General features: G+C 40.4%; 2 protein-coding genes across 9 annotated transcripts in view; one reads left to right on the forward strand and one right to left on the reverse strand.

The window, feature by feature from the left end:
• The window catches only part of LTO1 (LTO1 maturation factor of ABCE1), a 22,531-nt gene continuing 849 nt past the window's right edge, over positions 1 to 21,682 (forward strand). The window contains exons 1-6 of one of the 7 annotated variants that reach the window (XR_015807565.1): positions 1 to 66; positions 1,371 to 1,476; positions 2,330 to 2,400; positions 2,841 to 2,958; positions 10,797 to 10,893; positions 17,364 to 17,515. Coding sequence is in view for 6 of the 7 variants with exons in the window: in XM_088175632.1 (XP_088031758.1) it covers positions 26 to 66; positions 1,371 to 1,476; positions 2,330 to 2,400; positions 2,841 to 2,972; positions 3,809 to 3,917 (459 nt within the window). In the remaining variant the exon portion in view is untranslated. Of the gene's footprint in view, positions 67 to 175; positions 564 to 1,370; positions 1,477 to 2,329; positions 2,401 to 2,840; positions 2,973 to 3,322; positions 5,020 to 10,796; positions 10,894 to 17,363; positions 17,516 to 21,682 lie in introns of those variants that run through there. The other 6 variants (XM_088175629.1, XM_088175631.1, XM_088175632.1 and 3 more) reach the window with 6 other exon arrangements.
• The window catches only part of CCND1 (cyclin D1), a 16,807-nt gene continuing 7,396 nt past the window's right edge, over positions 12,272 to 21,682 (reverse strand). For both annotated transcript variants that reach the window (XM_014878863.2, XM_088175628.1), the window contains exons 4-5: positions 20,879 to 21,027; positions 12,272 to 15,868 (exon numbers count right to left, since the gene is read on the reverse strand). In XM_014878863.2, the coding sequence (XP_014734349.2) occupies positions 15,713 to 15,868; positions 20,879 to 21,027 (305 nt within the window). In that variant the 3' untranslated portion in view covers positions 12,272 to 15,712. The remainder of the gene's footprint in view (positions 15,869 to 20,878; positions 21,028 to 21,682) is intronic.

Here is a 21,682-nt window from a genome sequence, read left to right on the forward strand (position 1 = left end):
CGCTCCCGGCGTGCCCCGCGCCGCCATGGCCGACCTGTTCGATGAGATCGTGATGGCCGAGCAGAGGTGAGGGGACAGGGGGAGCTGGGGCGGTCCGAGAGGGGCTCCTCGGCACCGCGGGGCTCCCCTGTGCCTGTGCTTCCCTGTGCGAGCTGCCAGGGGAGCGTCAGGGAAAGAAGGGCGAGCGCTGAGCCCGAGGAGGAGGGCGGGGAAAATTCGCCTCTGTGCGCGTTCTGAGAGACCGAGCAGCGCGGAACGGCCTGAGGCTGAGTCTCGGGAAGGTTAGGTTGGATATCGGGGAACGGTTCTTCCTCCAAAGGGTGGTGGGCGCTGGAACAGGCTGCTAAGGGAATTTTTCTCAGCACAGAGTGGGACTGAGCCCGGCAGGCTGGATCGATGGGCCGAGACCAGCCGAGTGAGGGTCAGCAAGGCCAAGTGCAGGCTCCAGCCCTTGGGTCACCGCAACCCTGCAGCGCTCCAGGATAGCGGGAGAGTTCCTGGAAGGCATCTCGGAGAGAAAGGGCCTGGTGGTGCTGGCCGAGAGCTGCTGAACACAAGCCCAGGTGTGCCCAGGTGGCCAAGAAGGATAATGGCCTGTGTCAGCAATAGTGTGGCCAGCAGGAGCAGGGCAGTGACCGTCCCCCTGTTCTGGGCGCCGCTGAGGCCCCACCTCGAATCGTGGGATCAATTTTAGGTCTTGCACTACAAGAAAGACTTTGAGGTGATGGAGTGTGTCCAGAGAAGGGAATTGAGCTGGGGCAGGCTCTGGAGCACAAGTCTGATGAGAAGTGGCTGAGGAAGACTGCGGAGAGAAAATTTCTCAGCCTGGAGGAAAGGAGGCTCAGGGAGGACCTTCTCTCTCTCTGCAACTCTCTGACAGGAGCCCCCCCATGTGGGGGTCAGACTTTTCTCCCTGGTGACGAGTGACAGGACAAAAGGAAGTGGCCTCGAGCTGCACCAGAGGAGGTTTAAGTTGGATATAAGGAAGAATTTCTTCATGGAAAAGGTTGCCAGGCCTTGGAAAGGGCTATCCAGGGAGCTGCTGGAGTCACCGTTTCTGGAGGTGTCCAAGGAACAGCTATATGTAGCACTCGGGGCTCTGGTCTGGATGACACAGTGGTGATCATTGAAAGGCTGGACTCGATGATCTCAGAGGTCTTTCCCAACCAAAATGAGCCTGTGATTCTGGAATTTAAATGGGTTTTATGTGGTATTTCTAAGCTTTGGAGGCGATGCACGTTTCTGTTGCCTGGAGTTGCTTGTATGTAGTGTGAGCTCGACAGGACATTAACAAAGCTGTGATTCTGCATTCCCAGGTTCCATGGGGAGGGGTACAGGACATTAACAAAGCTGTGATTCTGCATTCCCAGGTTCCATGGGGAGGGGTACCAGGAAGGGCTTGCAGAGGGCAGCCACGCTGGGATGGCAGAGGGCAGGAGGTGTGGAGCACTCCACGGAGCCAGGATCGGCTCAGAGGTAAACGGGGAAGCGCTTCAGCATTGGAATCCTTTTGTCACTAGGAAGTGACAGGCACACAGAAACTTTCAGGCAAAGCCTGATGCACAGGCAGGCTGAGGCCTGCTGTGTTTCACTGCTCTGTCTCTGTCCAGGAGGACCCATTAAAGTGTTTTAAAGGTTCTGTTTTGAGCTGGAGAGTTGAGTAGATGTGCTTGTGTTGTTGTATGGAGCTTTGATAATATTTTTCCCAAATTTATGGCTAAAGGTTCTCCCCCCAACCCCAGTCTCCTGTGGCACAGCATAGGGAAAAGCATGGAATCTTGAGACATAAAGAGGCAGTTCTGTGTGTCTCATGCACTCTTTGTTAATTCTGATGCTGTGAGGGTTTGTGGCACTGTTCCCCTTCCTCACGTGGAGCCAGCTCTGTGTGCTGGCACACCTGGATTGATAACCATTCCTAGGAATTCAGGGGCTGGAGACTGGTAGGGAGGCACCTCAGCTCATCCCATATGTCTGGCTCCAGTTTGTCACAGCTCCAGGGTGAGAATGGCAAACAAAGCCAGCAGCTTCCAGAGCTGGATGGTTTTGTACAAAATGGTCCTGGACAGACCATAAGAGAGAAGTGCTCTAATCTGCTCATACAGGGAAAGCTGCAGAGGGAGGCAGGATTAGAGACATCAAGTGAGAAGATGGCTTGGGTAACCTTACACTTGTCAGCTTTTCCAGCTTGGAAACATTTTTGTGTATCCAGGGTTTAGTATCCTGAAAAGTGAGATACAGTGTAGTGCTTTATTTTTGTTCGACTGTCTATACTGTGTGTTCTTTGGGTTTTTTTCTTTCCCTCATGACACTCTTTTAAATTCACTTTTAGATTGGTTGCTACCTTGGGTTTGCACTGACGTGGCACTGTCTGCTCCAGAAATGCACAGATGAAAAGAACAGGTGAGGTTTAAAAGGCTAAAAGTCATTTTGCTGTGACTTCCATGTTTCTCATCTTGTTTTTCTGTCCCGTTTTGATTAATCTGTCTGTCAGAATTGCCTTTTTGGTTGCATTTCTTTATTTTGCCCAATCATCTAATCAGTATTTTTGTTGATTCCTGATTATTTCTCAACTTTGGACTGGTAAATTGAAACGGAAACCTTAAATCTGTCAGTTGTGCTTAATTCCCAACTTGGAATAATTCCTAGTTTAGATAATTTCTTAAATGTGTATGGAACATACCTGACAATGGGCTAAATGGGAGAAGTTGAGTTAAAGAAGGATGGGCTGGGTTTTGTCTCTGGATTATTATATATCAGGATAATTTTCATACTGTTGAATTGAAAATAATTCCTGTATGAGGCTCATTGGGGTTTTTTTTAATTTGATTTTTTTTTCCTAGCAAAAAGATGAAGGCTCTGGATTCATTGATAGGGATGATTCAGAAATTCCCGTATGAAGACCCCACTTATGATAAGCTGCAAGAAGATTTGGAAAGAATCAGAGGAAAATTTAAACAGGTTTGTAGAATTAAGTTGTTATTTTAGCACATAAATGCATTTTTTAAGATATTTAGTTTCTAATGCCACTCCAAAACACAGTATTTGTGTGGAGCAGTTATTGTTCCCCTTCTGCAATCATAGCAAAATACTTGAAGTGAAATAAATTAAGTGAAAATCCATGATAGTTGAAAATTTCTCATCCAATAACAAATGCAAAACAAAATAAAAAAATATTCTTTTAAAATCAAGTTGGAAATAATCTTTGACAATTTGTATTACAAGTGGGACCAGAAGAAGAGAAATAGAGCAATTGGAAGTTTTGTTGAACATTCTTCTTGGAAAAACAGACCCTTTGAAACACTTCTGTGTATTCTTTTTTTAGGTTTGTTCAATGCTAAATATTCAGTCTGATTTTAGAATTGGTACTGAGAGATCTTCACTAACATTTTGAATGCAACAGATGAAGATAAACGTGGATGACCAAAGAAAAAAAGCATTAAAAGAACAGAACTGGAAAATGTTTATCTACTTTTATATTATAAAAAATCAAAATAGTGAAGAGATGTTGTTAAAAGGGAAGAAGAAGAATCACTGGACTTGCAATGTTATTTAACATTTATTATCTCCAAGTTTTATTTAGGATATTACACACACTAGTGTGTAAATCTGTTATATAGAAATATTTGTTTTAAATCTTTGCTAGTCTTTTACTGATAATTCCTCAAAAGGAAAGCAAGCATTTGCACAGTTTCCTTATTTAAAGGATGTCTGTTACTTAAAAGTCTGTGTATGCAGATCATTCAGTTTACACAATGTGTAGATGCTGTGGGTGAAGGAAAATAAAATCAATTCCCTGCAGATTTTGCAGCAGGAAATATTTTTTGTGGGCAGAGGGTGGAATGCAAAGGAGAAGGATGAAGATACCTGCTCAGAATATGGAATTTGCACCTGGATTTTCCAATAGTTTTGCAGACTGACAGGGGGAAAGGAGCAAACTCCACAAAATCGAAGCCCAACAAGTCACCAGTTTAAATGGTGGGTGAGATAAACGTGACTGCCAGAAAAGTTGTGATTCTCATTGACTGTATTTATTAGTACCTCTTACACTGACCAGCCTTGAAAAGTGATCTCTTTAGTCTCATTCCAAATCAATGGATGCTGCCACCTGCATGTATTTAACTGTGTTAGTTGAGAGAAATGCCTGGGACAGGCTTTGGCTTGGCCTGCTGGATGTCTTTGCATTCCAGTTCTGTAAGGAATTCCAGAATTCCTTTATCAGCTGTACCCTGTGTGTGTCTGTCTCTGCCTGCATGGCACAGTGCAGCCTCATGAAGACAGATTTGAAGGTTTTGGTTCATTTAATTGTCTTACATGCGAATTTTGATGCACACAGGCAGTGTCAGAGCCATCTAGTGGATGTGTGGGATTGTAGGAGTTCACAAATATTTGTGTCGGTGAAATTGTTAAAATAGGCAGTACAGAACGTACACACTCATGATAATCCTAATTATGTGGAGAATTTCTTTGAAATGTAACATTGAGGTAGGAATTAATTTGTACTTGTTTCCTCATTTGCAAAAATGGCAGGGTTATGAGAGGTCCAAGTTGGAGAGCTCCAACTTCTATTTGTTTAATAGAAGTGTGTGATATGTGAGTGACAAGCCAAGGTGCTGCTCCAGAGATTGTATCAAACACAATTATTTTTGTTCAGCTCGGGAGAGAAAGGGTCTTTGGCAGTCAGGTGGTGACTGTTATTTGGAAGATTGACTTGGTGGCTAATTTCTTGCTTTGCTTTAGTTTTATTTTTAATAAAATAATATTACAATAAATTATTATATAAATGTGTATATACTGAACTGTAAGTATTGTATCAACCAGCATTTCCAGCTGGGATGCACCAAGTTTAGGGTTATCTATTAGGTCTTTAGTATTTTAATTAGGTTTTTAATTAAGTTTCATTTGTGTGTACACACAGATGGAGTCTCTTCTTCCATGAGTCTGTATTTTTCTGAATATCTGCTGTTTTACACCTTGTGTGAGCCTGATTTGGTTTATTAAATGAGGTACAGTTCAAAATTCTGTTGGATGTGAATTTTGTGCTTTCTTTGGTGCCAGTGTTTTTGTTTTCTGCAGTGAGTTGTGGGGGTTTGTGTGACGTTCAGGGCTGTGGCAGTGGAACATTCCCAGCATTCTGGAGAGGTGTTTTTATGCCTGATTTAAAGCCCAGGTTACATCAAGAATATTCATTTGTCTTTGTCTTAGGGTCACAAAGATATGGAAAAATATGCAGGTACATTATGATATTGGTTATTAATAAAGCAGGACATAGAGATTGTGGCTTGGTGCTGATTGTCCAAGAAGTTTGAAATTTTGCAGAGGTAAGACTTAAGAATACATCTCTGTATTCATTCACCACCCCTGCTTACAGCTCAGTAGTTAGGGAGGAATGTTTGAAACATTTCACTCCCAATTTCTGACTTGCCTGGACTGCGTTCTAGCTTGTTTTGTCTCTTCATGATCATCTCTCAGCCTGTGGAATATGGAATTTTATTAAAAGGTGGATACACAGCTCATTACTTCTAGGCTGCTGAAGTCACTGCAGTCCAGAAGAGTTGTGATTTTCCTTTCTGCAATGTGTGATGAGTACAAGAAATAGTGAATTTTGAGGCAGAGAGGTAAACTTTGAATACCATTTGGTAAAGTTCCCAAGCACAATTCTTGTTCTGTCTTCATTAAGTAACTTCCTTTCCATTTCTTGTCAACTGTGATCAATCAAGGTGATCAATTCCAACTTTAAATGAATAATTGCAATCGACAGAAATGGGTGAAATAAATCAGAAAAAAAAGAAGAATCTGGGTGTGCAATTGTTTGCTTCAAAACCAACCCTGTAGAGGTACTCTCGCTCATTTGAATCCTGATCTGTTTTTTGAAACAAGGTTGTGATGATTTCCACGTGAAGTTAAATTTGGATTTAAATTTTCCAGTAAATCAGTTTCAACGTTTATAGAGGTTTTAGTTTTTGAAGAGATGGAAGAGCGTGTTTGAGCCTACACTGTATTTATGAGTGCTAATTTACACTTTGGCTGGAAATACAACTTCCTGCAGTGGAATAAAGGGAGATCCATCTGTCAAAAGTCTGCCTGCACCCTAATATCCCACAGTGCTTTAGAGTAAGAACTTAATATTTCTGGTAATGTTCTAATTCTTTCTTTTCTTGGTGCCTTTTGAATTTTTTTTTTTTAGTTGCCCTTTGCAACTTCTTACAACTATGGCTTCTGATCTAATTGCAGCCTAAAACTTCAGCTTTCATAGTTTGGCAAGTAACCATGAAGATTCTCATTTTACAGTCTGCCAGAGTTGTTTTTTTAATGGATAAAGTTGTGACAGTACACATTCCCACAGAAGTGGATGTATCACCAGGGAAAATGGGGATTTGGGAGGTGTGAGGAGTTCAGCAGGTTCCCAGTTGCAAGTTGTGGTGTCTGGGACTGATGGTTCCAACTGGAGCAATGCACTGCTGAAGCACTTCAGTGTGTCCCAGGGTTTGGAATTGCAGACCAGCCTAGCCTGGGGTGATAATAAAAATAGTAATAAAAACTCAGTGTCCTGATTTGAAAGCTTGCACAGTCAGTCCATTTGTAGCTAACGTGAGTATCTCTTTGACATCACACTGTGAATGCTCCTACCTTAATCACTGTTTATTCCCTAAGTGTGGTAATTACAGTTTTTCAGCATTTTTCATGCTTGAATTCTTTAGTACTACTTCTCAAATGCTGCACTGCTGTGTAGAAAGAGACATGGTCACTAAGCTCATCTGAAACTTGGGAGACCTCTTAAATCATGGAATATATGAAAGGGGAAAAAACGCACACATTATTTCACTTGATTCAAAAGCACCTTGCTGTACAATGTTTTAAATTGTTTTGTCCTATTCTATAACCATAATTAATTGAGCACTAGTGCAGCATTCTGTGTATCTGATTTTGGGGAGATTTCTAAATAGGAATAAGAAATGGTTTTCATCTTGGAAAAATTAGAAAGCTGTGTTCTAGTTGTGCAGAATTTGTTTGGGTGGCATCTGAAATAGTGGCCTCCTGTCTGAAAGAATTTAACTGATACTTGTTCCTAATAAAATCATGGTGTTTTATTTTAGCAAAATGTTCAGCAGAAAGGATGTTGATTATTCAGTCCTTGCATCCTGACTGTGCATCAGGCAGAATCAACTCAGCATTTGTCACTGTCTTCCATTTCTGATTTTTAGCCCCGTATTTTGCTGCTTTATCTCAACACTTTTTAACTTCCAGCATCTTCAGGATTCTGGGGAATAATCAACACTATGTGGAATCTTTCTTGACAGTAGGAACTGTGAGTCAGCAACCCTTTAATTTTTTTAGTTGCAGCCATTGTTCCAGCAGCAAGCTTTGCTGCTATTGTCCACTGTTTGTCCAGCTCACGTTTACTGGACTGTGGGAACGGATTAGGGTTTCATGGCTTTTTTTTTCTTCTTGCATAAACTCTTGATCAAAGACATTCCTTGGATGACAAAACACTGTATACTGTGTCACACAGCCCTGACCAGACTGCACCAACAGTAGTTTAAAAACACATGCCTACATTGTTCTCTAAACTGGCCTGCTTTTTTTTTTTGCAATGTATGTGCAGACATTGAATTTTTGAGACCCCGCTTACCTCTGTTAAAAACAGACACACATACAGAAGTTATTATTAATAAGCACTTGGCAGTTTCTGAAATACAAGTGTAAAAGCAAATTACTCTGAGACAAGAACAGATAGAACAGAATGTCATTTCTAAGCGGAGCTAGGGGTTACATCTGCAGTGTATTTCCTTCCTGAGGACACCTTGGTTGTGGGGCAGGTAGTCAAATACACTGAAACCTGAAGTCACATGGATTATGGCATCATTTGATGTGTCATAGCCAGAACACCTGATGAGGGCAGAAAATGACTGGACCACGATTTGGGAGTTCATTAACCTGCTTCACCATAAATACATTGTTAGAATGACATTTTGAGAACCTGACTTACTATAGTTTTATGTCTTGGTTTTCTAAGTTCTCTTATGCAGTAGGAGGAGGACAAATTTCAGAAAATTCTAGTAGCATCATTATTCCTCAAACTAATGAGAGAGAAATAAATGGTGTTAGAGAAAAGCATGGAGACACTTTTCCAAGGAGCCTTGCCTTGTGATTTGCCTGAAATCCTTCTTCAGCAGAAATGTGGGGGAAAGAGATTCCTGAAGACACATTGAGCAGGTTTACAGAGACATTTAAAAACATGGCAGGGCTGAATTTGTGTGATTGGAAAGGAGAACATGGGTTGAATTTGTGTGTTTGTGGAGGACAGAAACAACGTTCCATGAACATGTTTGCGTTGTTTGACTCTGCAGCACTTTTCAGCACTGTCATGCAGAAGGGAAGGCAAATGAAACTTCTTTCACTAACACTGGAAAATCATATCCATAAGGGAAGAGGCCTTCTGATCCTTTGCAGTCCAAGGGTCTCCATGGAAAGAGAAGCCTGAAAAATATGTGGCTGATGGATGTGTTGTCTAACAGGAACAAAATGGTCAGAGTGAGTGACTGAAACGGCTACAGAAATATTGAGTCAAACCCATAAAATAAATGTATTACACTTAGAAGAAATAATATTTACTTAGGAGTAAATAATTTATGATGTCTTTTGGAAATTTAACAGCATACATTGGCTGAAGCTTTGCTCTTCATATTTAAAATAACCTACTATAAAGAACTTTGGTCTGTGAGTGTTCAGGGAGGAAAGAAAGCTGTTCAAAAATAATACTCTGTATTTGAACAATCTGGAGTGATACAATCTAATAAAGGGGAGAAATGAAACATCAAAAAGCTCAATTGCCCGTTGCAGACAGTTTGCCATCAGAGCAGTGGCTCAGGACACCAGGTCACTGCCTCAGGCTGGCTCAGGGCTGTTGTCGTAATGCCCTGCTGGTGCTTCCGTGGGCCTTGGGTGAGGATTTGCCCCTCTCAGCCCAGCTCCCCGCTAATGGTACAAATCCCAGACAACAAACAGCAACCTGGTGGCTGGCACAGAGACCAGGCAGCTCTGGAATATGGCTTGTGAGGGAATTAAGCTGAGTGTCACAGGGCTGCTGCCAGGTGGGGTGGATGAAACAAAACCACTCAGCAACACAATATCTAAAATGTATTTACTCAGCAGGGAAGGGTGAGTGGGTAGCAATTTCCGTTCTGTGATACACATGCCACGAACGAGACTCAGAGCTCTAGATCTCTGTTCCCCACGTGCATCCAGAGGAGGATTCCTCTGGCCAGTCCACGTGTCAGGTCCTGGCTTGGAGCTTGGCTCCTGCATGTCACAGTTCCTCCTTTGATTCAGTGTTCCTGGTGCTGGCAGAGATCTGTACCTGGGGCTCTCTCCAGCCCTGAGGGATTGCCCTCTTAGCCAGTTCTTGTTTCATGTGTCTGTCAGCATAAGCACTCCCAGGCCATTCTCTTTTTCCACACTTGCTGAGGAGGAGGCTCCTCTCGCCCTCTTCTCCTTCTGTAGTCGAGGTCCTGCCCCAGGCAGGGCCCCCACAGAGTAAAGATGCTGTCCATGTGCCTTATTCCCAATTTGCCATGGACACGGCATCTTTCTGCCAATAATTCCTCCTTCATGTGAGAGCCCTCAGGAAAATGATGCCTGTGAATACTTGGTGAATTCCCTGAAATATGAGACGTTTTAATACCTGGTCTTCATACAGGCAGAAAGGAGGACAGGTCTAGGTAGTGCTCTGCAGGTGCTATAGGATCAGCAAGGGACTATTTCTGTTTTCACTCTTAAATGTTTATCACATTAAAGAAGCACTTTTGCCTTCCTCCTACATTTGGTCCTGCTTGTCCATAAAGAACAAAATCAGAGGTCTAGCAAATGTCACATTTTAGGTGCAGTCCCATTGACTAATTTACAATCCTTTTCTCATCACTTGATTGCAATATGGTGTGGAACTCAGAAGCCACATGGGAATCTATGCTGGCCATGCCAATGCAATTACTACGAGCAATTATATTTGTGGGATCATTAAAATACCTTGTTTGTCTGAAGAGATACATTTCTCATAAAATGATGCTGACAGGAATTCATTAAAAAGCCATCATTTATAGCTTTACTGCCATTGTCCCATTGTAGGAATCTCAGAGTATGTAGCCCATGTGCATCGGTCATCCCTGTGACTTTTAAAAACAAGAGCTCCAACCTTCTCTTTCTCCTCTATCTTCTGGAGTTTTCTATCACTTAAAATGCCAGCTGTGCTTGAATGCAAGTGGATTATGAGTTTTTTTCATTTGCTAGTTCTTGTTTATTCTTTAATAAAGACCATTTGAATTTAAGTGTTCATAAAAGGTCCAAGGTTGTCAAATGGCCTGAATTTGGCAATGGAACTGGGGAGGTTTTAGGGAGGTCTGTTGGAGGTTTTTCTTCATGCATGTCTCAATTTGATACAAAAAATACAGTAGTTTTCCCTTTAATCAGCTACAGCATAGCCTAGCTGAACGTGCATTTTTTTACAGCCTATAGTAAATTGTTTTTCTTGCTACATTCTTGTCTTTCTGCCCTTTGCAATGTGAGTAATACTGGCATAGTTCACCCAACGTTCAAGTTTAGGAGTCTGCATTTAGAGATGATGTTCAGAAGGAAATTGTAAATAATAGAGCTGACTATGTGGGCTTAAACCTACTTAAGTCACAACACTTAGTCAGTTTAATAGCATTTATAAAAGAAATAAGAATGGCAAAACCTACTTAACACATTCAACCAAACACAGGTTTACATTTGTCACTGAATCACTGTAATGTTTTTATCAGCACAAGATTTTTGTCAGAAGTCAAGATCCTCTAAGTGTGTCTTCACTTGGTTTTCAAATGCCTAAGATCAGAGGGATGAGCCATCAGCCATACAAAAGTAAGCTATTTGTTCTTTTTGGGATTTCTGGGGTTTTCTTAATATGCTGGGGAAAATGAATCATTTTTGGCCCAGACCAATTTAAGCTTTGGCTTGATGTGATTTTGAAGCCCGTGTGAGTTTAGCTGAGGTCATCTTTCAGTGTTTTACACGTCCCAGTGTAACTCAGTGTACAGAGGAGCTGCCCCTTTCAAATGGAACAAACCAGACTCCGTTTGCACTGGTTTTCCTTCACCCACCTGATCTGAGATTTCACAGCAGGCCACACAGGCTTCAGGTTTCTGAAATGGCTGGGAAACCACCGAGCTCATCTGGGATTCTTCTGATGCAGGTGGTTTCCCATCTAGTGGTAACTGCCCTGAAAGGACCTTATTCTGCACTAGACAACGATTAACACGTTAGAAGTTAGCTCTGGAGTTTCATTTTTCATTTCCTGTGCTGCACTCCCTGCACAGAATGAGTTGTAACGTGAAGTTTAGTCAATGGGAAACTCAGAAGGCAGATACTGAATTTCTCAGTTGTGACAGGGAGGACAAGAACTCGGCCTTTCACATAGATTTTTTTAAGGCAGAAATAATTTCACAGAATAATCAAATACATAGGTTATAAGCTTGGCCATCTCCACTGAAAATAAGCTGTTTCTGCTGTGTTCAGCTCTGAAAATAATAATTGATAATGTGCACCTCCCATTTTCAGAGATACTTTAGAATGTGTATTGGAGCAGGTTATATTTTTTTTCTCATTTTACTTTGTAATAATATCTAATTCCTATCCTAGGTCCAGTTCTTTTTTTTTACATACTTGTAGTATGTAAATATATTTAAATATTTTTAAGGTTGAATTTAATATTTTATATTAATATTTTTCAGGCTTATTCCTTATTATCTTAGCTATAAAAGCTGTGTCTGAGGGGAAGGCACAGAAGAAGAAGGCAGCTTAACCATATGGCTTTTAAAACCACCTGTCCTGTTAAGGTCTTCTAGGACACAAAACCTTCCACTGATGAGAAAATAGCAGCAAGCATTCTGTGCCACCCAACACCTACTTTGTTTTACCCTTTATTCACATGAACCACACCAAAGGGCATTTTACTCTTGACTAATTTCCTTCAGTGTTAAAAAATAAAGTCTTCAGGCAGGAAAAAAATATTTTGCTGCTTTAAAAAGACACGTTGGTGTGACAGGCAGGCAGTTACCTACCCATGGCTCGAAACACCCACGGTTTCCTAAAATAACAACAAAAGGTCTTCAGCTATTAAAATGTGGAGAGTCAAATCTAGAAAATGTCATGTGCTTTACTCACAGCACTGGGGAGTTACAACCATTCAGCATTTTCAAGGCAATAAAAAAAAACCAAGTAAATTAAAAGATGACAACACTTGGGTTTTACCAATTTTATTTCTAGACTTTAGATTTTTTTGCTGGAAACTTGTCTGTTACAGGTCTGTTGGTGAAAATGTGCATTTCAGACCAGTGATGCCAATAAGTACAATATAAAAATGTACAAATCTGAATTGCTTTTGCTTACTACAGATTGTTATAATAACGTGACAAATAAAGCATCTCTGTTGGCACGTGAACCCACTTATCTGGATTTGGCCTTTTTCAGCACATACAATATTTTAAAGAAATTTGCAGTACAAACTGCCACTCAGTGTAACACATAATAAAACCAACAAGCACTAAACTCAATAATCATGTTTGGTTCAGAGACACAGAGATGCCACGAACAGAAGTGTTTTATGAGGTAAGCAGTAAGAAATGTTCCTGAAATTTGGACAGAATGTATCCAGTCCTCCTGGGTCCTGCGACTGCTAGTAGCCTTGCAATGCTTATTTATGCACTATGTAGGATCTTAACTGCATTTGCCTCAAAATGAGTTCTAATTCTGTTTTGGTTTAGCAGCATACAGGCAACAGCTAGATTATTCTTCAGCATACAACTCTGTTAGCTGGCTTATTTATGAGATTTACAGGCTTTTTTTAAATTAGCATTATGCTATAATTAAAAAAAAAAACCAAAACAAACAAAAAAACCCTAGTATATCATAACAGATTAAACACACAAAATACTTAGAGTTCCAGAAGATAACCTATCATACCAAATGATGTGTCCCAGTTGAGGGAGAACCACATCAGGTGGCACACAAGAGTTATATTATAATGCACCTTTCATATATCAATGTGGCTAATAACACAGCTTAAAACTACTATGATAATAAACCCCAGATCAGACAAAGAATCCAGCTTTATAAAATGCATAACAAAAAAAAAAAAAACCAAACAAAAAAAAAACCAACAAAAAAACCCAACCCCCCCCAAAAAAACCAAAACAAAAAAACAAAAAAAAAAAAAACCCAAAACAAAACAAAACAAACAAAAAAAAAAAAAAAAAACAACCAACCCTTGACATTACTTGATCTTCTGAAATGTCTGCTGGTTTTTAAATTAATGCAGAGACCCATTCAGAGCAACGTTCGATGCATTTCCGTTTGCAGTAGAAATATGAGGCACTGTAAGAACATCAAAACCTGGTCTAGACACGGGTAACTGAAGTATGAGGTATTGTGAAACAGGCGCCTTTTTTGGAATAGAGCAGTAATCACATTAAGTAAAAATTGATCACATAAAAAATCTACAAAAAAAATGATGTCAATAATATAATTTTCTATGAGAAAATTAAAACCTATTACATGGCAGTATATGACATTGTATAACATAAAAAAAAAAACTGATCCACAAAATAGCAGCAAAACACAATGACAAAGATACAGAAAAGCAATGTTAATTTTTTTTCAAACCATGCTGGGAATTTATCCATAGCAGCTCAATAAAAACGGAGCATCCACTCCTTTTCTTTTGTCTTTTTCTTTCTTTTTTTTTTATCTTTTGAATTTTTTATCTTTTTTCCTTTTTTTGTTCTTTTTTTGTTGTTGTTGTTTTTTTTTTTTTTTTTACAATCAACACCTCAGCGGCAGTTTTCTCACATACATTTCACCATCACATTCTCCTCGAGCATCAACTTCAACAGCTATGTCCACGTCCCTTCAGCTACTTTCTAAAATAATAATAAAAAGATACATAGCCAAGATGTGCAAATTTTCTATTTGTAGCTAAATAAAAAAAAAAAAAAGGGGGGCATATACTGGAATAAAAACTTCTTTCAAGTACTCCAATTTTCATATCTATTAACTATGGCGTTTTTTCATGGTTAGACTGCTTTTGAAAATGTATAGGAAGGGGCCAAATAGACTGCTTGGTTTTGGGTTTGTTCTTTGAAGCGTGTCCTTTTTTTGCTTTAATAAGCTGGGTTAAAACTGCAACATCAAGGGTAGAAAGATTTTCTTTTTCAAAAGGGGCGATTGCATTAATTTACAAATCATACTGGCCTTACGAACATCCTCTGCAATAAATATTCTTTTTAGCCTTAACTATAAATTATATATTTTAGTGTTTAAAAACCTTCAGTTGTAAAAACATCTAGCGATAATCCTTAAAACTATGTGTCCTATATGTGAACCTTTAAGGCCCCTAATTTATAAAGATGAGTTGGCACCAAAGGATTCTAAACTTCAAACTTTTCTATAGAAAAGGAAAGGAAGATATCCTGGCAATTTGTGAATGCAATTTTCTCTCACTGGAACACAACCTTCGGAAAAAAGAATCACCTCTCCTCTAACACCATAGTTAAATGCACTTGCTTTGCAATTCCAAGTTTGCCAACAAGCACTTTATATATTTCCAAACCATTCCATTAAAAAAACAAACAAACAAACAAAAAAAAATTCCCACACAATAAAAGAATGTATTTCCTATATCTAATGGACTGAAAGTGCTTTGAATGGAATGGTTTTAGAATATTACAAACGAACAAAAAAAAAAAAAAAAAAAGACTGAACTGTGGATTGAACCTGACCATAATTAGGCTGAATATCTGCGGGGTCAGACCAGCATTTTTACACAGGTAACTACAAAAATAGGAAGATTACAAAAATATAATATATTATGTCACTATTTCGGTTTCTCTTTATAATAGGGTCCTGTATGAGTAGTACATTGGCCTTTCCCAACCATGCTAAGCTGGAACCCTACAAATGCCTCAATGCACAGGCAATCCACAGGAACAAAAAAAAAAAAAAAAAGATTAACATATAATAATGCTGCATACTAACATACACTAACTTATGGGTTACGTTAACCATTTATAAGGTGAAGAGGATAAAAAAAAAAACCTAAGGAAATAAAATAAACATTTACAGATGAATTATAAAGTGACTAAATGCATAAGCAAGCAAGATACAGAAATGCCTAGAACTGCGTTAAAGCTATGCTTTTTAAAGAAAAAGAATATTTCATTTACTATCTAAAAAAAAAAAAAACCCTCTTCTACTTTAAAAATGGTTGGTTGGTTTGTTTTATATGTAAGAAATCAAATCTAATACCTCCCCTGGAGACATTTCGTGTGTTAATGCCTATTTTTACAACATACAGACAAGAACACTTTAATATAAAAACTAGTTGATTATTATTGTATAAAATCCTCTATTTTTGTAGCACAAACCCCTGGGGGCAATGCAAATACTATTTTTTTCTTTTTTTTAAGACAGTTTTTGGGGTATTTTTTGTTTATTTGTTTGTTTGAAGTCACAGATGGAAGGGAGACAGAGCAAGAAAAAATATAATGAGACTGGTTTTCCCTTCTGGTATAAAAATGTCCTGGAGAAAAGGGTTTCTGGGGGGGAGATCCTGATGCTGATTCCTTCTCAGATGCCCTTTCTTTGCTTTTCTTGCCAAGCAAATCCATTTAAGAAGAAGTCCTCTTTAAATGTTCACGTCTCGCACATCAGTGGGTGTGCAGGAGAGGTCTGCTTCTTCCTCTACAGTCTTTGTTTCTGAAGATACGTTGTGCTGCTGTGCCTGGCGTAGACTGGACTCCAGGAGGGACTCGATCTGTTCTTGGCAGGCTCGTAAACAATCCTGCAGGAGGGTGCAGTGGAAGGGGAGAGAGAGAGAGACCCAAGAGTCCTTTAGAAAGATCACAGGCTAAAACACCACTTTCTTGACAAAGCAAGAGAAATGTTACCAGGTTATCTGGGAGAGCAGCAGGCTGGAAAGGAGGGTGGGAAGAGCCACAGCACCCAACAGTGTGGATAAGGAATCCCCCTTTTTTTTTTTTTTGCACATTATACCTTGCACTGCTGCTTCCCTGCCTGTGCTGTTTACAGTTCTGTACAAGCCCATGTGATTTCTACTTTTTCCCCAGGAATCAGTAGAGTCTGCTAGAAGCAATGCTCACCAACAGTGACTTTTCCTCCCAGGCTAAATTCCAATGATAGGAAGTTCTTAGAAATGCCATATATATGTTTAGATGCCCATGCCCAAAGCTGCCTGCCTGCTGCTGCAATGTACAGCTGTGGGCAGCTGATAAATTCCTAACTCTGAAGCATCTCCAGAGAGGGACTGGACTGTACAATCCCAAAACGTGGAGGTCTCTCAGAAGCACCACAAAGCACCTCCCTAAACATGCACCACCAAGTCCATCCAAGCTTTCTGTGTGCTACCACATCCACCTGGAAATCTCAGTCAGGGTGAGACCTTTTCCTCTCACATCCAAAGTGTTCTCTCCAAGCTGGATGTGCACACAATCCTCCTGATGGTTCAGGAAGCTGCACAGGCTTTGCTGGCAATTAAAAAACCATGAAGTAATAAGAAAGATCCTGTCTGTGGTGGGCAAAGGTGACTTCCCCCAGGCATTATGCCACACCATGAGGAGATATATCAGATTCCCAGCAACCAGAACTGGAGAAGGCCTTTGAGCTCAACCTGCACAACTTCCTGCAGGTTGTGGAGGCGTGTGCACCCACTGCAGTGACACAGAAATGGTGCCCTAAATAGGCCAAACAGTCCCACAGCATTCTGCCAAAACTCATCCAGCATGCTGTTTACCCTTATCTTCATAACAAACATCGTAAGCTTTTCCCCCCCAACATTTTTAACTCTGTGTATTAAGGACTTTGAAGTTTCCTTTCAGCATTGCCTTTTCTGATTTAACCTATGACATGTGTTAGCCCTTGCGGTGAACCCAGTCTTCCATGATAAATTGCCGTCAAAAGTGTTAGGATGTGCATGACTGAGAATGAATGTTGTTTTCCTGAGAGGGTGACCTGCCTGCTGTTTTCTTTATTTCCCAGTTTCAATTCTGCCTTCATTCAGAGGCTTCTTGTGTGATCTACCAGCTTTTCACTGATTCCACTACCACAAGAATCTCCTCTGCCACCAATAAGGGCACATGGCATTTGGGGTAAAATAAGATTAGAAACCCAAGCAAACAATTCTCTGCAAGTCCTTTCTGAGAGAGAGGGAGGTTAATCCTACCTCTAAGCAGATCAGACCATCAGTTACAGCTCACTGAAAACACATAACCTATGACCTTTCCTGGTTTAAACCCTAGTGTAATATTTCCTCTTGACAGAGACACACAGCGTTTTAAATGACAAAAAGAAACGCCTCATATCCTAAAGTCATCATGCCTCTGGCTCCTGCATACCTCTGGCCTCCACAATAAGGTCTCTATGAAGTGCCTGCACCCAGCCCTCCTGCAGATATGACGGATCAATCGTGACTGTAAGGCTCCCCCTTGTACCACGAACCTCGCTCGCCCCTGGGGTCAGACCCATTGCAGAGGAGCACATCAGCACAGCTTTAGGTGTCCCTGGCTTCACAAAGCCACTTCTCACCATAATTCCCTTTTAGCACGTTCAGTGCTCCAAACTGAAAGCATTTTTTTTTTTTTGGAGCAAAATGAATCCTCTTGGGTTTTGTTTTGGGTTTTTTTTTTTTCAGGTGGGAGTGGATTTTTTGCTGAGTTTTGATGGGAACTTCATGGGTTATTTTAGTCCTGACCATTTGCATAGAGCGTGTTTGAGCTCTGAAAACTAAAACCATTCAAAAGAATTTCTATAAATACCTATTATTCTCCCTCTGGAGTCCAGTTATGAATAATTACATAGGACTATGTAATTCAAAGGTACTTTTTGGCCACAGATTTTTTTTCATTTAAAATTCTCAGAGTGCAGCATGCTGTTTTAAAAAACAATCTTTACAATTTATTATGAACAAACTGTCTTAAGCTACAGATGAATGAAAAGGTTTTTCACTCTTTTAGGCATTTTGTCCATGTCTTATTCACATGACTATTAAATAAATAGTTTGCCTGTAGGAATGCATTAGAGCTAGCAAAAAACAACTGCAAAACATAAAATTCACGGTGAAAAACCTCACCAAAGCTGTTTTCATTCTCAATACTTCCCAACACTGAAAAGCAAATACAAAACTTGTGCATTGCACTCTGATAACTTCTCCCAACAACTTTTCTGCTTCACTACCCAAATTTTCAATGCCCACAGTTTGTTCAAGGTCATAAACCCTTCCTGGATTAATTAAGCTCCTCAGTGAAAAAAAGAAAAAAAAAAAAAAAAAAGACTTGCTAGCTTAACTGATGTGGTCAAATACCTTTAAGACACAGTGGACATGATCAGACTCCAGGGTCAGATAGGAAAGGAAACAAACAACAACAAAAAAGGAACTGCTTGGAAATCCTTTGTTCCTGCCTGACCCGTTCTGGATAACAAGCACATGTTTGAAGGTGCCTCTGAGAAGGGGCAGGCAGGAGGCGAATTCCAATGCACTAACAGACAGCATGGAGACCCAATCTAATCTAGTTTAGCAAATTTCTGGCCTGGAAATGAATGTCAGGTAAAATTCCATCTGTTTGGATGATGGGGTCAAGCACAGAATGATGGAAGACAGCCCGAGACTTCTAATTGTGATTATCTGACTTCTAATTACCCCTGATCAAAGGCAAAATGGGAAATTGGACTTCTACCAACATATAAACATGAACCATAAAGGAATTCCAATCAGGTGATATTCATTTTACTTTAGATTCAGCTTTCTTTGGGACTAAAGGTAAAAAAAAAATAATTATGTAACCTGAAATCCAACAGACCTGCTGCTCCAGCTAACAGATCATCAGAGGGAACATCAGCCCTGCTCTTAACATTCCAAGACTATCCAATATAAAACATGTTTCCTGAAAAGAGGAACCACCACTGGGGTATAACACACTTCATACAAATCCTAGTGAAATGGGATGGGCAGGAACGGCATTTGGTACCATGGGTTATGTAGACAGGTATTTTGGGAAAGTCTCCCTGAAGGGGAATCATGCTCTGTATGAAGCCAATCAGATTCCTCTCAGAACAACTGCAGTGGAAGTTGCTGTTCCCTTATTCCACTCCAAACACAACGATATACCTGCACATACACAGAACTTTGTGATGCTTATTTTCTGTAGCAATCCACACAAAATCCTTATTTCTACCTAACAGGTGAATATATTTAGCACTGGAAGCGAGTTACTCCCTTTTCAAGCTTTTAACAAAGCCCAGGTCAAACAGATTGTGGCCTTGCAATGACTCAGGACAATTAAAATGAAATCAAAAATCCTCCTTCTTGCTAAAGCCATTTTGTTTTCTTTTTCAAGAGCTCTGTCATCAACTAAGTCAAGTCAAATAAGGACAGGCTGTTGTTCTGCACGATGTGAGAGATTCCACTTCAGTGCCCAGTACCAGGAATGGTTAAATCATCTTGTTTGAATCAAGATGCTGCCTGAACACATAGCAAGTATTTTCCCTTGGTACCTGCTTCAAACATCTCACCCTGGACAGTGGCCAACCACACACTGGAATTATCTGCATTGTTCACAAACTGACTAAAAGCATCACAGGTGCATACCAAACTGAGCAGCCCATTATTTCAGCATTTCTTAAAGAGTATTCAGCATTTCAGGTTCTTAGAGTATTTAACACTTCCACACTGTATTACCTCAGCTGCAGCGATATAAGTGGCAAAAATAACATGCTCAATACTGAGGTACTGTTCAGGTGATCAAAATAACAACTGAGATACTGCATTTTTCAGCAATTGTTTCACACAGTCTATCATAAGTAAAATATTATTTTGCGAATAATTAATTGCTCAATCCTGCCTACAAAGCCCAATCACACAAACCCAGTTTTGCAGTGGCTGGACTGGGACAGTTTTCTATTAATTAAAATTATTAACGTGTAAAAGAATTTAACAGCATCTCCAAGATTCTGCCCCTAACCACAGAGTTGTCTTTATTTGACTCATTGTCCAGCGCTTGGAGACCTCACAAGAACCTTTTTAAAGCATCTATTTATTGGTCTTCCACATTGTTACAAAACAAAGCTCAACTCTGCCCCAACTTCACACACCATTATGACATGGATCATTGACTTTAGGTCTTCCTTGTAGGCTCCCTTCCTGGCCCATTCACTCATGAAAGGTTTATTGCTCACTATTACTGATGTGCATCTCCTGGAAGCTGCAGGGCAAAATGAAGAGTCCTCTGAGGACCATCTACCTTGTCAGAAAGTCGTGGGACAAGCATTTGTTCCAAAAAGGAATTCAATACCAGCTACTGTCCAGCAGTAATAAACCAAATTAGATCATTAGAACTCTCTTAAGAAGAGCTTTTTCACACCACTTGGCACAATAAAAGAATGGTCAAAGATAGGGTCAGAGATACCACAAGGTCTCAGTAACTGTTTCCTGGTCTTATTCCCCAAGTTTTGTTTTACAGGGGCTCCTGGTTTAATGACCCCCAGTCAAACACAGCCTCTGCCACGTCCTAAGTCGGTGCAGGGCTTCCTCCTCTCCCAAACAGCAGAGCTAGATGTGCCATTCCCATCCAGGAACTGCAGCAGCAGCATCACAGATTATCAGTGGGCATCATGACAGCCAAACAAGCAGGCTGGGCACAAGAGAACACATTGAGAACCCCCACTCTGAGGCTTGACCTTTCCCAAGATTTACTGTCAGATTAGCTCCCGTGCAGTAAGCAGGCATTCATTCTTAAAAACCCTTAATGCAGGAGATCAACCGAGAGAAGGAGTCACTTACCGGATCACATTTGATAACTTGTGATAGGAAATGTGTGAGGCATTGATAGGAGAGGAAAGTGTTAGTGTTCCCCAGATGCAGGCCTTGCACAGCTGCTACCACGCTGCCAGCTGCGATCATGGAGGGTGGGTTTGAAATAAATTTAATATCTGCATGAAGAAAGGAGAGAAAAAAAAAAAAAAAAAGAAAAAAAAAAGAAGACTGAAATGATTGCTTTAGGAGAAGCCTGTCCATACACATACAGTCTTTGTACCAGCATGGCTTTCAGCTGCCAACTATTGCATCCGAAAAGGCAGGGAAAATGGTGAGCAGAAAGGTGCCTCCTGCTCTAAAACTCTTACAGGTCCCAACCTGCAAACACTTATCCACACGAGCAACTGCTCTGCAGAGAGTGGCCCTTCCTAGCACTGGGCCTGGGAGGCCATTCATCACTTCAAGGTACTTTTATCATAAGCAGGGCCCCCATTCTTCCAGTGTTAAAATACTTTGCTCCTGTGAATAATGCCACGGGGCTCAATGGCACTGCACATCTGAGAAAACCTGTTCACATCCTGCAGTGTTTTGCATGGTCAGATCCAAGGTGCATTCTAACAGTGAGTCCTGGGGCCCTTTAAAGCAGAAACCTTTGCTCTGACACTCAAAGGAATATTGCTTTAATGAACAACAACATCAACAAAAAGAAAGAAAAGAGAAAGACTGCTTAACCCTGTCAGGAGGCAGATAATCCATATTTAAATTAAGGTTTCATCTTAAAAATGCTTTGTCTCAACCGAGTCTCTTGTCAGTGGCTGCCATCCATCCTGG

The sequence above is a fragment of the Sturnus vulgaris genome, chromosome 18, assembly GCF_052056855.1.
Source record: "Sturnus vulgaris isolate bStuVul1 chromosome 18, bStuVul1.hap1, whole genome shotgun sequence".
Lineage (NCBI taxonomy): Eukaryota > Metazoa > Chordata > Aves > Passeriformes > Sturnidae > Sturnus > Sturnus vulgaris.